Raw genomic sequence first — 22,739 nt, 5'->3', positions numbered from 1 at the left:
TCATCAAAACACAAAACAAAGGTTTATTTGACGGGCAAACACTTACTTTCTTAAGTAAACCTGCACTGATTTCTATAGTATATCTAGACACACGGCAGTGTGTCCGCCAAGTTCGAGCAAAAAAACCGACACACCGGCCGTGGGTTATATTACACGAACCATTTCGGGCCAAGTTCGACCCACCTATAACTCAAAATCAATTTTATCTACGCATATGAAATTTCTAGTATCTGTCGAGATCTACTTACTTATCTAAAATACAAAATGATATAACTTGGCAAGTTTTAATAGAAAATTATATACTTGACTCATTGCGTTTAGTAGGTTTATAACAAAGTGTGTGAAAACTTGCCAACTTGTTATATCATTTTTAACTGAGGTCTGTATATGGAACTTGGTACTTATTTAGATCTCACTTCTTTTATAGGCGAAGCATTCCAATATTATCGAACTTGGCAGCCTTTCACATTTATGTTTTGGCTGGGATTTGAAGTATATAATTATTTAAACTGATAATATAACAGCCATTTTGTATACCTCATCAAGATATTGTTAATTACACCACACATTTTTCTCCTGCTTACAATATGTATCGACATTTCCCTTCCTTAGTGCCGTGTAGCACCGTTCGTTAACTGGGCAAGTTTTCCAATAGATGGCAGCACCTGCGCCATGTTTATTGTGTGCCGGATTACGATTCATTAACAACGACTAATTCCTCGCGAGCGGCGCCGCGGGGCGCTGCGGTGTCGAGCTGCGGTGCCACGGACTTAAGTATACCATTTTATTGGCCACCGAGGTTTGCACATTCGTGTTAAAGTTCTGTTGATTTATAAATTAAGATATTAAGTTCAAAATTGGGTGAATGGGAAAAATAAGTGATCCTTACCTAAATTAATTAATTTTCTGCGCTGTGAATAGACAGTAAATTAGCCTCTCTAGTTGAAACTAGACTTAAACAACCATTTCAATAAAAATACTACCTCTGTAGTATTTAGAAGTACCAGCGCGACAGTTGCCGCTACGTGTGTCTCGGAATGCTGTTCATGAATATGAGCCTCTAGCATGGCTTGAAACTAGTCGAGTTCCTCGTCAAATAATGACGAAAATATTATAATTAGTATTTCTAGAATGTCGGTAATTTGGTTAAAAATTTCAACCATTTGTCATCTAATACGTTTAGTATTTAACCATGGTTTTTCTATCAGTCATTCACGAGACTCATGGTACTCGTTCACACGTTCAGACAAGCGTATAATGCTTAAATATTAGTAAACGTTTAAGTCTTTGTATTACTTCACCCGAAAGATTCACGATGGAAAGGTGATTCTTACAGTTAGAATAAACAGGGCGGCTTCATTAATAACGTAACGTTAAGATTGGATCGATAAAGCTAGGACATCAATGATGCTCGAATAGTATGACAAACATTTGTAGCAGCATAGGTGTTATAGATTGATCTTAAACTAAACTAAACCTACCTAATTATTTATATTCACCCCTAGAACTTAAAATATCATCCATAATAGGGTACATGACTAATTTTAATTTTAATGTCCGTCTTGTAGATTAAAATATTTGACACGTATTATTTTTTTTATGGTAAAAACATTTTCAAGATTAATCTATTGATTTGAAATATCGTGTAATGTCACTTCGTGGTATTTTTTACGTAGAGATGACGTATTTGCTCCCGCTCCTAAACTTTGACTCGTTTTATCCAAGTATTGTGATTTTATATAATTATGACAAAATAAAAACATACGTATCTAATATTTTTTTATTACCTAACTAAATAGATTTTTAATTTTCATAACCCATCATCATCCCTGTTATAATAGGAATGAATGTTAAGACCATAAAATAAAAGTAAAAATACATCAAGCACGTAACTGAATTAAGAGAATCCCACTTGGGCAAACCATTTTAAAATTCATTAAATATTTATAAATAATGAAAACTCGACTCCATCCAACGTTAGTACCGAGTGGAAAGTAATTGAGCGTCATTGTGACGTAATTGAATTATCCATTTCATTAATCTGTTTACAAAACTGCGAGTAAATGGCGCGTTATAATTACATTTGACGACAATAGATATATCGCGGACTTTTAACACGCAACCCCTCGGTGCGGGACCCTAAATAATAGTATTATACGGAACCCCCGCGACCCCCTGATTTAATTTTAGTTTGTTTAGTGTAACTCCGATTGATTTCAGTTCGTTTTGTGAGATTAAATATTAAATGGAGTTGGGAGTCAGTTGCTTGGAAGTTATTTGCACTTATTTAGTTTAATGTGTGTAATAGTTCGCTCTATAAATGTTGTGTTACTTTGTTTGTCGGCATTTTAAGATGATGAGACTGTTTGTTGAGTGGATTTTTTAGGTGTGTTTTAGGAGATGTAAGATCGCCTGATCTTACGTCTCAATCCTACTAGGCCCCATCTATGGTGGTTTGATGACGTTACTAGATGAAGACTGTAACATTTTGAAAACTTTGTTTATAAGTGGAAGCTAGTGCTGAGCATCTTGAACATTAGAGCAGATACTTACGAAAATTTCAAGCAAAATTATAATATCATTTTAAATTTCAGAATAAATTATTATATTGTCAAATTCAATTCATAATGAAATTGTTTAGAATGTAATAATTCAGATATTACAACTAGCTAAATGCATTAATATTGATAACATTTTAACCTCTGCACATAAAAAAAATCACTTTAGTTCAATCTATTTAATAAAAGTTGTCTGTCTTGTGAAACAACTAAAGCTAAAGTAAAATGTGGAGGACTAAGGGGAGGCCTTATTATTTGATTTTGATTTTTCAAGTTTTAATGTCTTAATTGTATTTCATGTTTCTAAATTAATGTAATAATAATATGCTCTGGTAGAGTATAGAAAATTTCTTAAAAATATGATGTAAATTATACTTGACTTTCATTGGAATATTTTTAACTATTTTTATCTGATACACGCCAGGTTATCGGATGAAATACAATACCATTATACATTATTAAACTAATACAACCATTTAAACAAAGGCAGTTAGACTGCAGTCCGTACAGGATACAGGAGTACGTGTTTGTTATAAATAACATATATGTAAACATCTCTCATACATACGCGATAAACTACAGCTGCGCATAAAATACTTGATGTGGACGTAAACTCCTAAAGTTTTACGGAGCATCGTCACGTCCGCCCGCGGACGCAGCCAAACATCGTCTGAACGCAACAAAAACACGTGGGGAACTTCACTACGAGGGGCGGGGCTTACACTTCCAACCAGCCAATCAACAGCTCACTTTCATCGTTTCTCTCGCTTCAATGTAATGCTGTCTCCTTCCAATTCGTAGATTACCGTAGTCGATCCTTCATACTGAAGTATGATTTTTTTATAATCATTTTAAAGTTGGCAAATATGGTGGAGTCCGCAGTTTGTGTTTAAATGTTGCCAAATTGTATGTAAGTGTGTTTGTGTTACGGCTGCGAGCTTCTTATGAGATAAACTTTTATTAAATGCTCTTGTTTTATACAGATACTCATTTTTATTTGGCTTCTGTTCTACGAGTTTTTGTTCAGTGGATACAGCTGTTTTATTTTTCATGTTCTTTTTAATTGGCTTTTATTTGTTTTAATTGACTACTATTATCAACAGTTTTAAATAACCAGTTTGTTTTGTTTAATCAAATAATCAGACTTTCAGCATCCCTAATAGATGTAATTAAAATACTTAGGACTGACTTTTCAAAATGCCAAATAAACTTTATTGCAGAATAATTTGACAATACTAAAAACTGTCAAATGTCAATATTATTTTACAGACAAAACTTATTGTTGATTTCAAAATATAATTGACTAAGGGCTGCTTTAATCGTATTGTAGGCTGCCTTAGTCAGGTAGTGTATACATATAAAGTAAGTACGTATTATAATCAAATCTAATTAAAAAATATGTTTGAATTTTTTATACATTATATTCCAGTTGTTGATAATTACATACGTCATAAATATTACGCTAACGACTTTCTACCTCTCCATCAGTCAATTTGTATAAGTATCGCAATAAATCACACGGTAATTAATATATGTATAGTTTAATTAATTATCTAGTTGGTATACATATGAAGAGAATATTAGTTTGAGTGTAACTAGTTTATTTAAGAATCAAAACAAATTATCGAAGAACTGTAACGGATATAGCAATAAATAATAATAAGCAAAATAGTTTACTAAACCATATCCCTATGTGATGAATAAATATTTTTGCAAGCGTTTCTTACTTATACGAGTTTTTTTCAATTTGGGTTTTTGAAATTGTTTATCTTCCTTAATTGGAGTTAATCTTGGGTAATTGGGGGTAACTACAGATTCTGCTATACAGCCCACATGTCATAACGTAGCACTTTGGCGCTGGTATCGTTTTTAAACTGCATTTCCAAATTAATACAAAAGTATACCACAATAAGAGAAAATGCTGTTGTGTTTTACGACATTGACAATTGATATTCTAATAATATTGAATGGATTTCGATGAATATTTTTAATTAATTATACTAAATTAGCACTCTCATTCACAACGATACCAATATAAACCAACTGTTTATGAATGAATACATTTGGTAACAGTAAACGTTCAATATTCATTCATCGACACGTTGAAGGGAAATGACACTTGATTACTAAAACTCTTATACGACCCACTTCCTACTGATTAACATAAAATCTAATTAAAGAGATATATTAACTAATTGATGACATAAAAATTAACCTTAATCTAAATTGTACATTAGTAACGGAGCTGTAAACATTTTCCAACATAAATATCCAACCAATTTATATTTCAACTCCATAAATACCTTTATTATACTCAATGTAATATATTTTCAACTTTAACTGTAAGTGTTTAAAGTTCAGTTTAGGTTGTGTGGATGTAGTGTGAGGTGCGTTATAGGCAGATGATAAAAGGCCGACAAAGCAAAGGTGTCGGCTAATTGATGCGGTGAGAAGGAAACCGGGACGAGACGGGGACGCGCGGTCACACTTACAGCGGGAAGCGGGAGCGAGGAGCGATTTAACGGAGCAGGAGAAGCTCTAGTTCGAAAGTAACACTTGTACTTCTTACACGTTTAGGTAGAGTATAAAAGTAATACAAGATCAGCAACTTAATATCAATAGCTAATAGTTTATTTTTAATTATTTATTCTTGAACACCACCCGTTAGGTGATGCAACGCATGCCACTAGTGTTAGCACTAGTGGTATGGCTATAGTGGCATAATATTTATAGTCCTAAGACTATAAACAATTGAATCAATTTAATGTGATCTACGAGTATCCTAGTTTTAGGAATAATTGAAATATTTTAGTATATGTAGTTGTAAATATTGATGCTCTATAAGCATTGTTAAAATATTTAGTATTAACAATGCATTTAGACCACCAGTGTCTAAAAAATTCTACGTTCCTCGCTGTCACTGGCACCACGTCCCCAATTCCTGTATTGTACGACATCCGGTGTGGACAATACCGCGGGCCGCCATTGTATGCTCGCTGGTCCACTGCCCACTGGCCAGCATCACTTGTGGGCCAACACGCGGAGATATTAATCTCATTGTGACGGTTAAAGGTTATAACTCGCTGTTTATTTATATCGAGGACGAGACGTGTTTGGATACAAGCGATTAGTAGTATTCATGACATCTGAAGATTCTTTAAGTGGTTTTTGCATAGATGTGGGGATGTCAAACACAATTAAAAAAAATATACATACTTGATGCATGCTATATGTATGTACATTGTTAATATCGTATTGCTACCTAATTGCATATATGTTGTAGATTCATATCTATTATATCTATAATCTTATTCGATTTTAATTTCTATCTAATTAAAAAATTGTATCTACAAAATATGATTTATGTTTTTGTGCAGGAAGTGAAATTGTATTTATATGTGCATACTATGTAAAATATGACAGTGAAAATAAACGTGTTTATAATGTCTCACTAGTTAATAAAAACGAAAAAGTTTCAAATACCTACGTTTAAAAATTATACACACCAAAAAGAATTATTTTAGTAAAACGATAACCGATTAGAAAATAATAGGACAAAAAAATACCAACCCACATCCTGTGAGCTGCGTATGCGCAGGATGCGCAGGCGATTCCGATTACATAATACTAGTTTAAAAACCGTTTATTGTTCCGCCATCTTTATTGGGAACCCTCATTATTGGGGGATTTAAAAAACGAATTATAAAAATACAAGTGTGGCTTTGTGATGTGTTTTTGATTGTGTGTGTGTATGTGTGTGTGTGTGTGTGTCATTGTTGTGTGATATGATCGGTGATTTCAAAACGTAATTGTAGATAATTGTATTATTTAGGGGACACTCTTTGTGGTTTTTCGATTGTTGCTGAAATTGGTTTGATATTGTAAGGAATTAAATAAATATACAATTATTGTTAAATAAGATTGTGTTAGATACGCTGCTGTGTTTAAAAGTAGATGAAAAATATTGTATTAAATTTATTTTTGGTTCTTAAAAAGACATTAAATTGATAAAAATATCTTTGGTTTGGTCATTTAAATTTTAAAGGCGATCAACAAGACTTTTAAACTAAAAATATTTTACTTAAAAGTTTTGTAAAAATTAATAATTATCTATTTCAAATAACATTTGCTCGCAGAATTTAATAGCAATTAGGATCGAAAGTGAAAAAGTCTGTCTGTCAGTAATTTCTCACAACTCTATTGAAGAAGTTATCTCGAGTGTATAATAAGCGGGCGACAAGCAATTAATCAAGTCCAATGTATATCTGCACAACTATACGACTTGTAGTGTGTCACTCGCACTGCTCGCTGCAGTCCCTTGGCAGATGTCTCTAATTCTATGGGTGTTTTATTTCTTAACAAATCGAGTGCCGTGTCAATTAATATAATATTTGTCACATAAATAACCGGAGATCCTTCCGCTATTATCCGAACGCATAAACTCTGCCATTCCAGCTTATTATTCGTGGCACAATAGTTTTTAGCGGGCGCAGGGCGCGGGGCGCGCGCGGCAGGGGAGGGGGGGCGGCCCGCAAAAACTGCACCCGACTTAATTATAAAGAGACAAGAAGCGCCATTAAATAGCGATTCGTTAAATCTACGCTCTCGTGTTAACACCACACGTGCTCTGTCCCGCTCGCTCGTATAGCGATCAGAGCGGGACGCACGTAGGTTTGGGGCGACAGCTCGGTTTAGGGGCGGCGTCCGCGATATAAGGTTTAGATTGACTGGGCGGCGTTCTCTATTCACGTTTTTTTTCTGTTTGCGAGCAAAAGCGTCGGTGAGAGCTTTTCATTTGGTGTCGGGTCGCGCGAGCGGGCGCACGCATTGCTCACTGGAGTGCAATGACCGAGTGACGTCCATCGGACTTGTGTGTATATTGTATATGCAGTGAACTGTACCGAGATGTCGGAGTTGCGTGGCTCGCCGCCCCTGTCCCGTGGGCTCGAGAACGGTTTCGGGGCTCCGCTGGCGGCGCTGAGCTCTCTGGCGGAGGCGCCTCCTCCGGCGCCGAACCCTCACGGCATCGACCACATCCTGTCCCGGCCGACGGTGGGCAGCAACGTGGGCGCGGGGCTGCTGGCGCCGCGGCTGTCGCTGGCGGCGGCGGCGGCCGGCATGGCGCACTACCTGCAGCACAAGCCGCTGTACTGGCCCGGCTTCCAGGGCCTCGTCTCCAACCCCATGGCGTGGCGGGAGCGCCTGCAGTCCAGTGAGTAACAACGCACTCTTTGTTCCTTACTTCTTAGAGTCGGATACAGTTGGAAAAATTTGTATCTACTGGTCAAATATGTATCTACATTATTTGTGTGATAGATACCTAAACTTACATGACCGTCATGGGTATTGACTGAATGGCTTTAGATGTATTTAATTACAAGAGATGTTAGTGCAATTTACTAAAATATTACTGCAATATTTATCGGCTACAACAATGATCTACAGGTGGAACACACTTAGTCACGGACGTACGAGTAGATGATTTGATAAAACTATACCTACATTTGTATATTCAAATATATCATCAATATTCATGAAGTACACAAAAAACATGTTAAATACTAAACATTATTGGATGGTTCATTAAAGCGTTTTTATTGAATTTGTACACAAATAACGAATGAACTCAGTAGTCGTATAAAAGACATCAACGCGTCGCGCTTGATTACGATATAATGACTGCTGCTAATGACGGGCGAATTAGTTTTTTTTTAAATTAATTATCTTACGTTTTAATAAGTGCTGGTGAATTAATTATAAACGAGTTAGTAAGATGTTATTTAAACATCGTCGGCAATAAATGTGTTTCTTGCAATACAACGAGTATAATTTTATAGCAAAAAACGTGTCCTTTTAGACAAACGAGACGGTCAATAAAATCTAATAAAAAGTAATAATTTTGTTTGAACATTAGTAATTAATGGAGCTGTTGTGTTATTATTGTATTAATTTTAATATGTTTTATTAGGTATCATTTATGATATATAATATTATTTTATTAGACACGGTAGAACAATAATTATAAATTTATCTTAAGCAATACAAAGGTAATTAAAACCCCACACGTTTTAACTAAATTTTTAACAAATTTTCCGATTTTATACCATCTTATAATAAACCCAAAACCATAGAAACCAAATCTTAACTCATAACAGTAGCAATACAAGCCACAACACAACCGGAAGGACGTCACGAAGGCTCCGTTAGTTCCGAGTTCCGGTGGCCGTCGGCGTTGTACCGTCGGCCCTCGGCGGACGTTTATAGCCCTAGGGTCGTTTGCGGCCGTTTGTAGCCGTTGCTCCGACATTAAGGCTTTGTACACGTACGCCTGAACAGCGCCTGAAATAATTCACTCCCTTGTTACTGAAGATTGAGTCGAAGGGAGGCTTTTGATTTTTGTTATATGCGTGTGAAATGTAGATTTGAAGATTTTGGGGGCTGTGTGCTTGTTTATTGAATATTGTTTCAAATTTGTTTTGTATGGAACTTTATGACGGAATATTATTTGAAGTTATGGGGATATTTTAAATTATTGATAAGGATAAAACATGATTTTTGTGAGCAAATTGAGCACTATATATACTCGACAGAAAAAATCATATAATTAGTTAAATATTTGTAACCCTCGGCCCGCGGCTTTGTCCGCATCAATAAGCCTATATTCGTCTGTACTGCCGACTACACCTATGTAGGTATTTCAAGAAGATTGGTTGAGTATATAAAAGACAAACAAAGTAATTTACTTTCACATTTATAACATTCGTTGGAATCTGTTACAATCCATCAGATTGCCATGTTTCATTTAATTTTTTTTTAATAATTTGACAAGAAGATAGCTCTGTTTAGTATATATTATAAAAAAGCTAGGTTTACAGTTATTTTTCATAGAATGTGAAATGCGTATGTGGTAAAACTATAATGAGCATTGTCTTTAGTACGAAAATATCTACAAAACAATAAAAAAATGAATGTTTAAAGAGTACCATTTAAACGGTTATCATAAAAACAAAATTGCCTCTTCGAAAATCAGATTACTAATTTAAATGTATTGTACAGATAAGATACAAATATCTGCACTAATAAAAAATACCCACCAATCCTAATTTAATTAAGACTTATTGAAAATGAAGAAATCAAAATACCCAACAACATAATAAATTCCATATAAATTACAAAAAAGGTTTGGAATGTATCGATCGACAGTTTGTAACAAACATATCGACAGTCATTTGTTCATCGGTATTAATGAATGCGTGTGCGCAGCGAACCGATTGATTCCTACACGACATAATACTCAGTGATCGTGGTCCATTGAATGTTATTCACTAAACGATTTAATAAAGTCCCTTGTAAGCCGGTAATGTATTGTATCTTTGTTTTATTGGAATGTAATTTTTGCGTTATTGTTTATTGAACAAGTAAAGGGCAAACGTACGTAATATGTTTTGATAGGTTTCAATGAAATGAGTTTTTTATTGATTCTAGCTAGTTTTGATATCGATTATTCACATAAGTACGACGAATAAATGAATATTCAAACTTTTAATATCAGAACTAAAAACAAATTTGTATGTTAACATTTAAAAAAACTGACTAAACGTTTCCTATTAGTAATTCGGCCAATCAAAATAGACCTAAAAAATATTCATCAATACTTTTTACAAAATAAAATGTCACCAAATTGTATTATGGCTTTGTCACATAAACCAGATTGAATCGTCGGCGAATTTCCTTCATCTATGAAATTAAATATTGAGATTATTTAACTAAATCGTCATATTGAAGTGTTATGTAGATTAATTCGCAGGAAATATGACAATTTGTCAAATAAATGTGATTATGAAAGAGATCAGCTTCAAGTGACGGCGGTGTGTGAGTTATTGTCAGTGTGTGGGTGTGGCGTTAGTCAGTTGTCATCAATGGACTGATGACTGGTTTCGGAAGATATTTTGTCATTAGTTCTGTATCAAAGGAATACCGACCGACTGTGCTGTAGTTATTTAAACGATATCGCAGTTTTAGTAGTTGAACAAAGGATTTTTTTTTCTTTAATTAAAATGTTTATTATTGTGGAATTTACTGGTCGTTTACTTACATAACAGTTATCAATTTATGTTGTGTATTAGTAGTAAAATACGGGTTTCTTTATTTAAAATTATGTTGTGAAAAAATCTGGAGGTCTAAATGAATAAATATCTAATAAAGACATATCGACGGTTGAATGGCTAATTGATCTAAGCGAAATTTTATTTCATAGATCATTTGATGCAAAAGTATTAGTTGATTCTGAATATCGCTTATATTACCGAATATAACACAATGTCACAAAAATGTCGCTTAGATCAATTAGCCATTGAACTGTCGATATATCATAAAAGTAGGCAAAAGTAAACCTAAGTAAAACTGTCATTGTACCAACAAAATAAACTACGTATATCTACCAAACCCACAACAGAACATAACCAAGCCAGCAGCAAGATGTTGAACATGTTCGAGTAATACCATAAAATAAAACGCACAGCGTCGCGACACGGTACACGTCACCATCACGCCTCCTTAACGAGGGGAGCAACTGTTCTTACACCAAACAAGATGTTTCATTAACAGCGTTAAATATCAGTATCCGAAACCGAATGTATCGGATATCCGATACAAGTTATCTAGAACTGGATTCGGTATGAAAATTAAGGATTTGGATAAAGAAAATTTTAGTTTTATTTATTTTTTTAATTTGATATCGGTGACTGAAAGTATCCGAAACCGATACATCATTATTTTAGTGTATCCGTAGTCAGATCAGAAGTGTCATGTCCATAATATCGTTATTAATTAATTGTAATAAGTCGTGCGGTTGATCCTTGTGTCGCCGGCAATCGATAGTGTTGTGTAGTGTTGTGTCCGAGTATGCGATGATACGCCATAATCTGTGCACTCGAGATAACCGCGTGTCGTCGTTTGTTGCAATCGTGTAATGACGACTTGTTCAGTGGAGGTATTTATACTCTATGGATTGTTTTAAGTATTATAGAATTTGAGAAAAAAATAGGTTTTGAAATAAGAAAGTGTTTCAATTTTCTTTCTGTCAAATTTATTTAAACATTTCAAATATGTCGTTGCACGTTCGTCATAATTTTTTATGTGATAACTTTTTACGTGTTTGATTGTCCGTTTAATATAATGTTTAATCATCAAGTCAATAAACAGTACAATAATTCAACGAAAGCTAATATTACAGGGAAGTACAGTCACACCAACAAGTTATCGCAACATTTGACACGTTGATTACAGTCGTGCCATAAAAGTAATTCGTGGGATCACTATAACCTCAATCAATTATATTATTATTGATAAACTCGCAAACTTTCCTAAGCCTTCATATCAGTTTTATTAAAAACACACAAAATATAATAACATTTGATGTCGCTGCGTCACGGATCGCGACAGATTTTAATAAAAAGCCAACATATCGAGTTAGATAGTCACGGCGAAGAGCTTATTAAATGACACACGATAACATAATACTGCTATCAGTTGATAAGTGATCAGTAATAATGTGTAATGTCAAGTATTTCACGTTTGACACGGCGCAATTACTTTGTCACCGCGGCTCGTATCGCGGCTTATAATATCGACTGCACGCCCTGCAAACACATACAACAATATAATTAAATTGTCCGTCATAATGTTTATCTACTAACAATATTACACACGTCCTAATTCGATGTTATTAAAACTGAGTGCCGTATTTTGGGGGCGACTGTACTCGAGTGCGGCTACTGTATTTGGTGCCGAGTTTTGGCTCCAAATCAAAGTGAACACAGTCATGTTGACGTGACGTGTTCTTGAATATTATTTAACAATGTATTTTATATTCAGTTTATCAGAGTTTATTATTGAACGTAATAAGTAGTAAGGAGTATTGGTCATTCACCAATATAATTTGCAGCGGTTTCATCTACCGATGGGATTCCTACGTTTATAAATCAGCGATGGTAGGAGTTGTACACTTGACTGAATACTTTTACTAATTATTAGTGACCAACATATCGTGTACCTATATATAATACAGGAAATTGTTTTAGGTGTGATCAAATTGTAATATGTTATGACCGATCCAATGCAAAACATTTTTTTATGATCATACGCTCTAAGTTAGAAAACATATCGGTGAAAACGTGTTCTATTGCCGTTATAGATGAAGATATGAAAATGTGTGTACACTCTGTGTAATGTGTCACAATATATAGAAAAAGAAAATATGCTTTTTGGCAACACACAATATAAAATAGTAACGGAGCATTCCGCGGTGCAACCATAGCTAGTTAATTTGTCACACACTTTGTCTAGAATCAACAATGAGTTCACACTGATAACTCCAAGCCCACGTGTGATGTTACCAATTACCACAGCCAACAGTATCAGCCCATTATGAGTTATCCTAAAGTAGCAACAACTTTAAATTAACGGCGCACTGCCCAAACGCAACATTTAAAACAACTTGGCCAATTACGTGCACAAACAGAGGCACTACACAAAACATTAAGAGATTATTATTAAAATCCCAAAAACATTTGGGAAATTATTAATTAGTTAGGGCGTGCGCGGCGCGTTAGGCTGCGGTCGCACTGGGCGCGCACGAATGAAGTGCCACACATTTTTTTAATTACAGTGTGTCCCCACACCCACCTCGGCCCACCCCCGAGGGGGCCCGGGCCGGCCGGGGCCCCCCGGGCTAGCATATGTCGCCCGGAATTAAAATTCACGTTTCGTGATGCAACATTCAATTGTGTCCGGTTATTCGATAGTGGGACAGTTAAATGAAGTGTTTTTTGGCAAAAAGTATGTTTTTGTTAGTAGTTGGTCGGTGAAGTATGGTAATGTAGCCGGCGGTGCTCGCTCGTCGGTCGGTCGCAGGAATACCGCAAATTGGTTCGTTTTATTAGGTTTTGTTGCAACTGTTTTATGTGCTGCCGCCGCCATGCACTGCGCGGCGCTGGAAACTTTGTCCGTTCCACTAGTATCAACAGCACCAAAAACTAAGTACAAATGTGTATATACGTGCATTTTATAATTAATCAGACGTTGTATAACTACATAATACTCATGGTTTAGGTAAGGACATCCTTATGTTGAACAAACAATTTGGTTAAATATTGCCATAGCTAGCGATCAAAGAGGCAGACCACAGAGAGATAGAGAAATCTAAAAAGTTATTGTTACTTAAAACTTTAAATAATTTACCCAAAACGCGACATATTCCAATTAGGTTTTTTTTAATTTTCATCACCATCAGAGCATATTTGATTGTTATACCTATATACTATTGTGTTCGATCATTTTATCAACAGTATAATTGATGTATAATTTATAATAATTTCAGTAGATATCCAACAAAGTAAACTTCGTAATTCCTACGTTGGTGTATGATATGCTTTCATAATGTAGGTCCCCAAAATCATACCAAAGAGTTTCATGATATCTGCTGGCTTTATACAATGTGGAAAGTATCAACACCAGTAACATTAAAAGTGAAATCTACCAAACTAGTTATATTTCTTACATTCCACATAATATTGTATCTCTGTTAAAACATAAATCAGAATGTAAATACAACTAATATTGTATTCAAACATTGTTTAAAAATCATTGCTCAATTATTTCTTCTAAACTGATAATTGTTTTCATAGCCCTCTGAAAGTGGTCATGAAAGTGGCACAACGGGGCACAATTACACGTCGGACGTAAAGGCACAATCTCTGCCGAGCCGGGCCCCGCACCCCGCGACTCGGGCCCCTGGGCCCCTCGCCCGGCCTAATGAAATTAAATTAAGAAATAACATAATTCCGCCCGCCGCCGCCCGCTCACCGCACATTTTCGCGTACACCCCTAGCGATAGGGCTGTCGACGGTTTCATATTTGGATGTTGCTGAACTTAATGCTAGCGTTTGTTTTGAAGTTACTTTAAAAAAATCATAGCACTCTTAAACTTACAGATGACGATACATATTAAAATAAATTAAAAACATATTTTTCTTCAATTGTAGTAATTACTCATAATACTATCGAATGAGTCATTAAATCGTACGCAGGCACTATCTTGTTTTCAAATTCCCGTCCACTACGCGTGCAGCCCTACTGGTCCCCGGTGGGGGGAGGCCCCCCCCTCGGTCTCCATCTTTGTTTTTCGCAATGAGGTGACGGTTATTATAGGGCTGTGTCGATGTATTATGTTGTTTTCTTTGCTAAATAATAGACGGCCATAGTTCTCCTGTTAACCAAATTAATTTATGTGTTTTCTGAATTGATTGTCGGGACGTGGTACTGAAGTGTCTTTGTTTGTATTTGTATGCTTGTGACGGGCTTTGGTTGACTTGTGATTAGTTAGAATATTATCATCAATCTGAAATAAAAGAGGTATGAAACTTAGATCTCCTTACATTACAATCTTTTTTAATAGTTTATATTACACTCAAACAAGAATACAGTACACATTCAGTCATAGCTCACGTCACATACTACTAGAGCTCTCATTACATATAATATAGCGAGTATATCCTCAACAAAGTTGGCAAGTACCAACAATACAGCGAACAATAATATAAGAGTACATGGCTCGAAGATAAAACGTATCTTAATACACCCATATTGTTATATGAGACGGTCGCAACTTGTCCGGCCGCCGGTCCGCGCCGAGCCGGACAAAAACCGGACAGTTATCAAAGTGATATCAGCGAGGATGGCGGGTGGTCCGCACAAAAACTGCACTTATGACGGGATAACGATACATGTAAACAGGGATAGTTCTCACTTTATACGATTATAGTATCATAATGCCGACGGGATTTACAAATTACAAGAAGTAAACATTTTGATTTTATAAAGTTAAATTCATATACAAACAACATAAAATGATCATACAGAAAGTTAAAAAAGTCACGTCTCATTCACATTAGTGATCAATAAACAATTGTGTAAAGTAACATATGTATGTGAAGTCAATATAGTACGCTACACTACATGAACATGTTCGAGATAATACAATCAACAATACAATACAAGTGTCGTGATACCGAAAAATATAAAAAAAGAAATAAACCGCGTAGCATTTTAATAATGTGCTACGAAGCTTTGATGCGCCGCTACGAGATATGCTACGAACAAATGTCGCTGCTACGCCGTAGCGATAAGGGTGACTACACGCTCGCTACATATGTTTGGGAAAAATATTTTAGAGAATATTTTTGATACATTTTTGGGGTAGTTCTTTTGTATTATAAACAAAAGTTAGTTTAAATTATGAACATCGTATAACTAAATGTTTTTTATCTTTCTGTATTTATTACCTTACCCAAAAAAGGGTAACTAGCGACACTACAAGAGATACGTAACTTTTTATTCAACTACATGTATCATAGCCAAAATTAACCTATTCACAAAAGCGAACTCTATAAGCATTATCTTTACACTTTCTTATCACCGAAATAGTTTATCAGTCGCGATTGTGTGCCGCTCCTAGCGTTATCTGTCGCGCAGGTGTGTTGCGTGTCGCCGCCACACGGCGCGCGCGGCGCGACATATCGCTTTATTACAAGCGATCGCTTGTACGACACGCGTATTGCCTGTCGCGCGATTATGGCCCTCCTTATGAAAGCGCGTGCCATGAATACCGAGCTCCGAGTAAGGAAGCGATGACGTCGACTGCTCGCTTTTATTATCATTGTACGAACAAATGAAACTGAGTGTTTCACTTTTATGTTTTCAGATGGTTTCAACCGTTTTTCGGGATTCTTGTTGTATGTTGTATGAGGGTGGAGGATATAATATTATATCTGTTTGTATGAGTTTGTAGTTTGATGTGTGTATGGGTTTATGTGATGATTTGTGACATACAGCTATATTTATACAGTGAGGCAAGATATTTGAAAAAATATTTCAAGTATTATAAATACTAAAATATATTTTCTTCGCACAAAACTTAACAAAATTATATTATCTCCGGAGTACTATAATGTACAATAAGTTTAAAACAAAAAGCGCGAATAAACAGCCACCAATTTGAAGTTTGTTTCACATTGAGTTGTTGGAGCCGAGCGTGACGCCGCCACAGTCTCCAAAGAGTTGTAAAGCCTCCTTCCTGAAACTCGGCGCGTTAACTGCCGGCAATCAAACCCTGCGGTTAACTTATAAACGGAGACAAGTGAACAACGCTAACTGTGACAAACATTAAGTGTAAACTACCCTCAGGAAAGTCCCTGACAACGTTACAATTAAAACCTTCCGAGAGCACCCTGTATCCCCCCCCGTAGATACAGGGTGCGGCGCCGGGGGTGGTACAGGAGGCTCCACTTATTTGTAGATGATAGAGCACAGATTTTGTGTGTTTGTCTGTTGTTTGTATTAATTGTGTTGTGTTTGTATGGCACACACGTGTGTCGTGTGCATGTGTGTGTAACTGTAGACTTACATTAAAGGTAGACGCTGAAACTTAGCTCGTATTTCATACACATGTACACTGTAGTTTGATTACAAATGTTATCTTTAATAAGACTTTATATAAAAACGCCATCCACAGCCACATCAAACACCTACCTAACAAGATCGCACAAAGATACGAGCACACATACAGGGCACATATTTGTTCGAAGCCACAAAAGGCTCGCCCCAAAGAAGGCTCATGATCCGCGCACGTTAACAGGGCCCGGCCCCCAGGGCTCCGCAGGGGCTCCGCGGCTCGTTAGCCCTCCAATTGAGACGCCCTCCACTGCCCGAATACCAACATGTGCTCCTTTATGTACGCCGGGTTTTTGTTTCGTTTTAATTCCCGTATCGATAGCGTGGTGGATGCCAATGACTGACTGGTTTTGGCATCTCTTATCATTGACATGATGAGAGAGATGTGGGTTTTATTGGAAGTTTAAATCTGGGACGGTGTTTGGTTTGACTGCAAAATCTAATGCTTTGAATAATGTCTTGTTCGTGTCATTGATATCAATATTACCAATTTTATCGGTTTCATTTAAAGAAAGTAATTTATTAAATATCACCTGTAAATCACATTTTACACGAGTACGTAGTAAAAGTATCTTCTATTCCACCCATCCACTTGATCATCGTAAAACAAGACACTTTCGTATTTACCTCTGAAAGGCTTTCGATGCACACCCCTAGTGGGTGGTCCCTCGCGAAGGGGTTGCGGTCGCCCCTCTCTGGGCACTCTCTCCCTCCCGGCACGGATTTGTACGTAATTGTGTATTTGATATAATTGTTTCACATCGCTTCACGGCTCGTGAGCGAAGATGGTGCTGTGCCCGCAGCCTGCAGCTGAATGTAAATGTGTTGCGATGTGAGCAGCGAGTGACTCATTGCTTTACAGTTGCTTTTAATTTGGTTTGTTGATTCTTATTTATTTATCTTGTTTTTAATATTTTAATATACGTTATAGATACGTATATTTTTTAGTATGATGTCTATGTCATGAATGAATCGTCTCTTAATTTGAAGATATACTTTCTTCTTGTAAATAAGTATTCGCAGTAACGACGCAAGACGAAGAAGTTAACTACTATAGAGTAGGATGTAGGGTCATTGAACTTGTAATATACTTTATTGAAGGATGCTAGGTGTAACATGCTAGACGGTGGTGACGATCATCACCTTTAACTTAAACAGCTAATACTTTATCAAAATCCAAACAACGTGCCGCCGCACCATTTATAACTTTGGACCAGATTTATATTTCTATAATTGTAACTCCTAGAGTTGGCAACCACACCGTATTCAAATACAAACGCCACATGTGGAGCAAACACTTGGAAATCAAACATATATATATATATATATAGCTATATATATATGGAGTTGCGATAGTGCAAGTTATTCAAAAAGTCCGGTCAGCGCGCGATATTAACAAAGTGCGGCTGCATAATGCATGCCTCGCAATATGGCGGGCCGTGACGTCACGGATATTGCTTCCAACTTTGCTGCAGTTTTGTTGACGAGTTCCGTGGGAGTATGAAAATATTGGCAGATATAGGCGAAGATAGAACTCGGTTGTGAAGTTTTTGTCTATGTTTAGGAATGTAGCAGGGTTTCAACTAGGTGGAAGCAGTTTCTGTCCTAAAGTGTTCCTATTTTAAAGGTATACTAAAATATCTACGCTTAGATCATATACATATATATGTATATCGACCAGATTGGTAAATTATTAAAGAAGGGCCAAATTAAAAGTAACTTTAATCGATGAGCATGCATGAAAATACTGATGACTGTTGATGAAGCGAATTGGCGTTCCTTAGTCTATGCCTATCCCCATGGCAGTCAGGCGTGAGGTTATATACTTATGTATGTAAACAATCTGCGAATCGCAGTGACGTTACGTCAGTAGCTACAAGGTTTAAGTTACTGTCGAATCTGGAAATGAAACTTGAATATAAACTAATTATTACGTTTTTTATATTTTTTTAAACGTTGCCCCACATTAGGATTTTCTCCTGTGTCGTGGGTGCGTTTACAATCATACAATTTCACATACACATGACACCCAGACCCGAAACAACAATCTGTGGATCACACAAAAGTTGTTCCGTGCGGGAATCGAACCCGCGACACGTTGTACGGCAGCCAGTTGCCCAGCCACCGCGCCAACCGTGCAGTCAACTTTGTATGGTTGAAATGATTTGGTCAAATAAGAATAATATGATTCACTAAACCAGTGTGAACAGCTTCAAAACAACACATGGTTTATCAAACAAGAATCTGTGCTACATGTGTGTAACAATATCCGATATCGGTACAATCCCAGAACTGTGGAACAGTTTGATCTTTGTGTTATGTAAGCATTACACTATGTAGGGAAACTATTTATGCGTCATTAACCCCCACCCATCCAAAAGCCGGCCTCAGCAACACGCTGTAACGCAACATAAGTGAATCAATTAACTACAAATACAGGCCATTGTACACCAAACACGGAATTAAATGAAGGCTGTAACGCCGGCCACATCCTTACAACTAACACTCGAATTTATACGTTAAGTACTTGCAATAAAGTTTATATTGTAGTGCGATAAGTTGAATATGTGGCGGTGATTATTTTAGGCTTTATTTTGTAGGTTGTAAGGTTGGTTTTGGTGTGTGCGGGTCAGGTATTGGGTGTGTTATTTGTCGGCTGTCCATTGTTCCGGCCGTGGAGTGGACTGTCCTGTGTCCGTATTATTGTAGAGCTAATGTTTGGACACATTGCTTTTAACGAGCTTTTCTTTCAGTCGGTGCCGCTTTTCCGGCCGGTTGGCGTCTATTGTGCCGGGGACACATTAGCGGGCGGTCAATAATATAAACTGTGTTTACACTTGTCTAAGGTCTATGTACTATGACCATATATGTATTTGTGACCACATATAGCTAGTATTTTAGTTACTCTGTAGAGTAAATTTTGCCATTTTTGTAATTTTATTGCAAAAATATTTTTATTTCATTGGCATGGACTGAGTAAAATAGCCTTTGTAAAGGTATTTTAAATAATATTATTTACGGTACATTACACAATATACCTCAATTTACTACATTATAGCTGTTACCTCATTGGTCTACTCAATGCAAATTACAGACACGTGTAGTGTCTGTAAGCACTTTAAAAAGTGTAATAAAAAGTAGCCTGTGTAATCTAACCCTGTTTCAAATTACATCGCGATCCCTTCAGCTAATTTGGCGTAATAGAGTAACAAAAAAACATACACACAAACTTTCGCATTTATAGTAATAGCTCAAATCATTTCAACCTCTCATTATAAAGTATACAACCTTAACTCATACCTCAAAGTATTGTTTATTTCATAACAGCCGTAGAAGACAACATCTGAACTAAACAGCGGAGTAAATAATTCAGTACATGCACATAACAAGTCGCCATAACTCACCCAGCGCAGGACACGAGCAATGTAATGTAAATAAATTAATATTTATATGTTGTTACAATACGTCCACTTGATATATCTCCTGATTTAAGTAAACTACATATATACCTAGCTGTTACTAATGATTAATGTGAGTAGGTAACTATATACGTAAGGAATAAAATTAGACTATATTTAAATAAGTAGGTATAATTCAATGTATTGAGTTTGTGAGTAATAAATACATATTTTTGTTTGTGGGTTATAAATACACATTTCATGTAAATGATAAATATAACAAACAAATGCGGCGTATAGAAAATACAATTTTCCGTAAAAGGCATAAAGTTTAAGTCAAAGTTAAGTTGTTATTCTAATTAAAAATAAATAATTGTCTGCCAGTTTGTCCGTCAGCGAAGTTAGCTGCTCGTTGCAAAATATAATGCAACGACACGAAATAAAAATACATTAGAACTTTAATTAAAATTAATCATACTGAAAAATACTATTGCTTAGCCTTCAAAGGGTAAATACAAACTACATTAATACATAAAGCTTCCGTGTTACATATATGTAAACAATTGTTAAAGAATAGCTTTGAGTAGGTTTTGTCACAAAATGACTGAACAAAACATTTGTTGAGTAACACAGCAAATATTGGAAATAACTTGAATTGTTCCATCGGTCGTAAATTCAATCTGTGTGGAGACTCGTTTTAATCCCGATATCGTTCAAAAACTAAACTGTACATAACAGTACATCAATATAAAAGGCACATAAAGCATAACCTCCCGCCCGCGCGACACACTGCAGCGTACTGGCAGAAGGTTCATTGGGTACATAGGTATGGGTAAAAGATATTGTAACTAATTGTCTAGAGGGAATTTAAGCTTTATGATTTTTTTTAATGTTATATATAACACATATTTACACTTATAACTATTTATATCACGGTCATTACGTTTTTTTGTAAAAAAATATTTACGTAATAATTTTTCGTAACCATTGAGTGTAACATTTCGTAGCAATAGAAAGTCACTCTATAATTTGACATTTTATTGAAACTAATTAACCTTGGATAGCTCCTGATTTATTAATTACGCTTATACGAAGTTGGAGCAAGTTTCAACTTCTCCATATGCTCGTACAGTGACACAGTATCATCGCGAATAAAATTGTTTTGATGAAGCGACGCCTGTCGCGTCACCGCCCCTCCGGGACCTAACGGGGGTAGGGAGGGGGGGTCGGATGAGCGGCGAGGGGGGGAGCGGGGGAAGACGAGTGGAAAAATGAAATGAAAATAATGATAAAAACGTCGACACGATGTCAAGGGACCGTCAGCCCTTCGAACGAGAAGGTAGATTGATTTTTGTTCATAGTCGTGCTCTCTCTGTTTTTTGTTTTATTTTTGGTTTGACGACATGCGCTTTCCAATTGTTTGGATGTTGGAAATTCCTTGCGGAAGGAGACTGACGTTGTCTAACTAGCGAAGCAATTAAGAGAGTATATTATTATAAATGTAGCACATTGTTATCAGAGTATCTACTAAATCTTGATTACACAGACACAGAAAAACTATTGGAAGTTTTAGTATGAATGTAAGATTAGTTTGTAAGTTGTTATTCTATTTCTGTACACATGCACCCAAATTGATAGTCTTGTAAGTGATGACCCGAAACACAGGTTTTTATAAACCTAGCTCGGGCAAGTCGCTAATTATACATATGTAAGTCTAGGTTAAAAAGTAAATTTTCCTATAGTTCTTAAATATTGGTAAGTTACTTATTAAGTTATTCCTAGTGCACTAGCATAATTATTGATTAATACTTATTTGGCTGTTTCATGTAAATTATTTTGTGAAATAATGAAATAAAGGATTATTTATTATTTATTTATTTATATACTTTCCATTCAATTATGAGGTCATTGAAAAGAAGTAGGAACCGAATTATGAAGACATCATTATTTTGGTAGATGCACCTGTAACAAATCATTGAATTTATTGCAAAGTGTAAACATTCTTCAGAAGTCATTATTCCATTATTGCGAATTTTGAACATTCCACTTCTTCAGAAGTAATTATTCCATATGTATTTGACCAAAAATTGAGAGCATTCGCACTATGATACAACGATTGCAAAATTAACGCGAATAATAGATAATTTGCGAAGAAATAACGATCATCACGATTATTACAGATCTCGATTGTACTCACAAAGCCCCACAGCATCACATTAGGATGGTTTCATAACACGAAGCCTTCACAGTCATTGAGCGCGCATTGTTGCAG

At 35.9% G+C, this 22,739-nt stretch overlaps 1 protein-coding gene across 2 annotated transcripts in view; it reads left to right on the top strand.

Moving 5' to 3' along the window:
* The first annotated feature begins 7,274 nt into the window (after window positions 1-7,274).
* LOC118278075 (homeobox protein Nkx-6.2) overlaps window positions 7,275-22,739 on the top strand; it is a 46,288-nt gene continuing 30,823 nt past the window's right edge. Inside the window, exon 1 of one of the 2 annotated variants that reach the window (XM_050700181.1) lies at window positions 7,275-7,770. In XM_050700181.1, the coding sequence (XP_050556138.1) occupies window positions 7,464-7,770 (307 nt within the window). In that variant the 5' untranslated portion in view covers window positions 7,275-7,463. The remainder of the gene's footprint in view (window positions 7,771-22,739) is intronic. The other variant, XM_050700182.1, reaches the window with a different exon arrangement.

This window comes from Spodoptera frugiperda, chromosome 18 (genome assembly GCF_023101765.2).
Source record: "Spodoptera frugiperda isolate SF20-4 chromosome 18, AGI-APGP_CSIRO_Sfru_2.0, whole genome shotgun sequence".
Lineage (NCBI taxonomy): Eukaryota > Metazoa > Arthropoda > Insecta > Lepidoptera > Noctuidae > Spodoptera > Spodoptera frugiperda.
The sequence above is the reverse complement of the archived record's forward strand: the minus strand, read 5'-3'. Positions and strand labels throughout refer to the sequence as shown.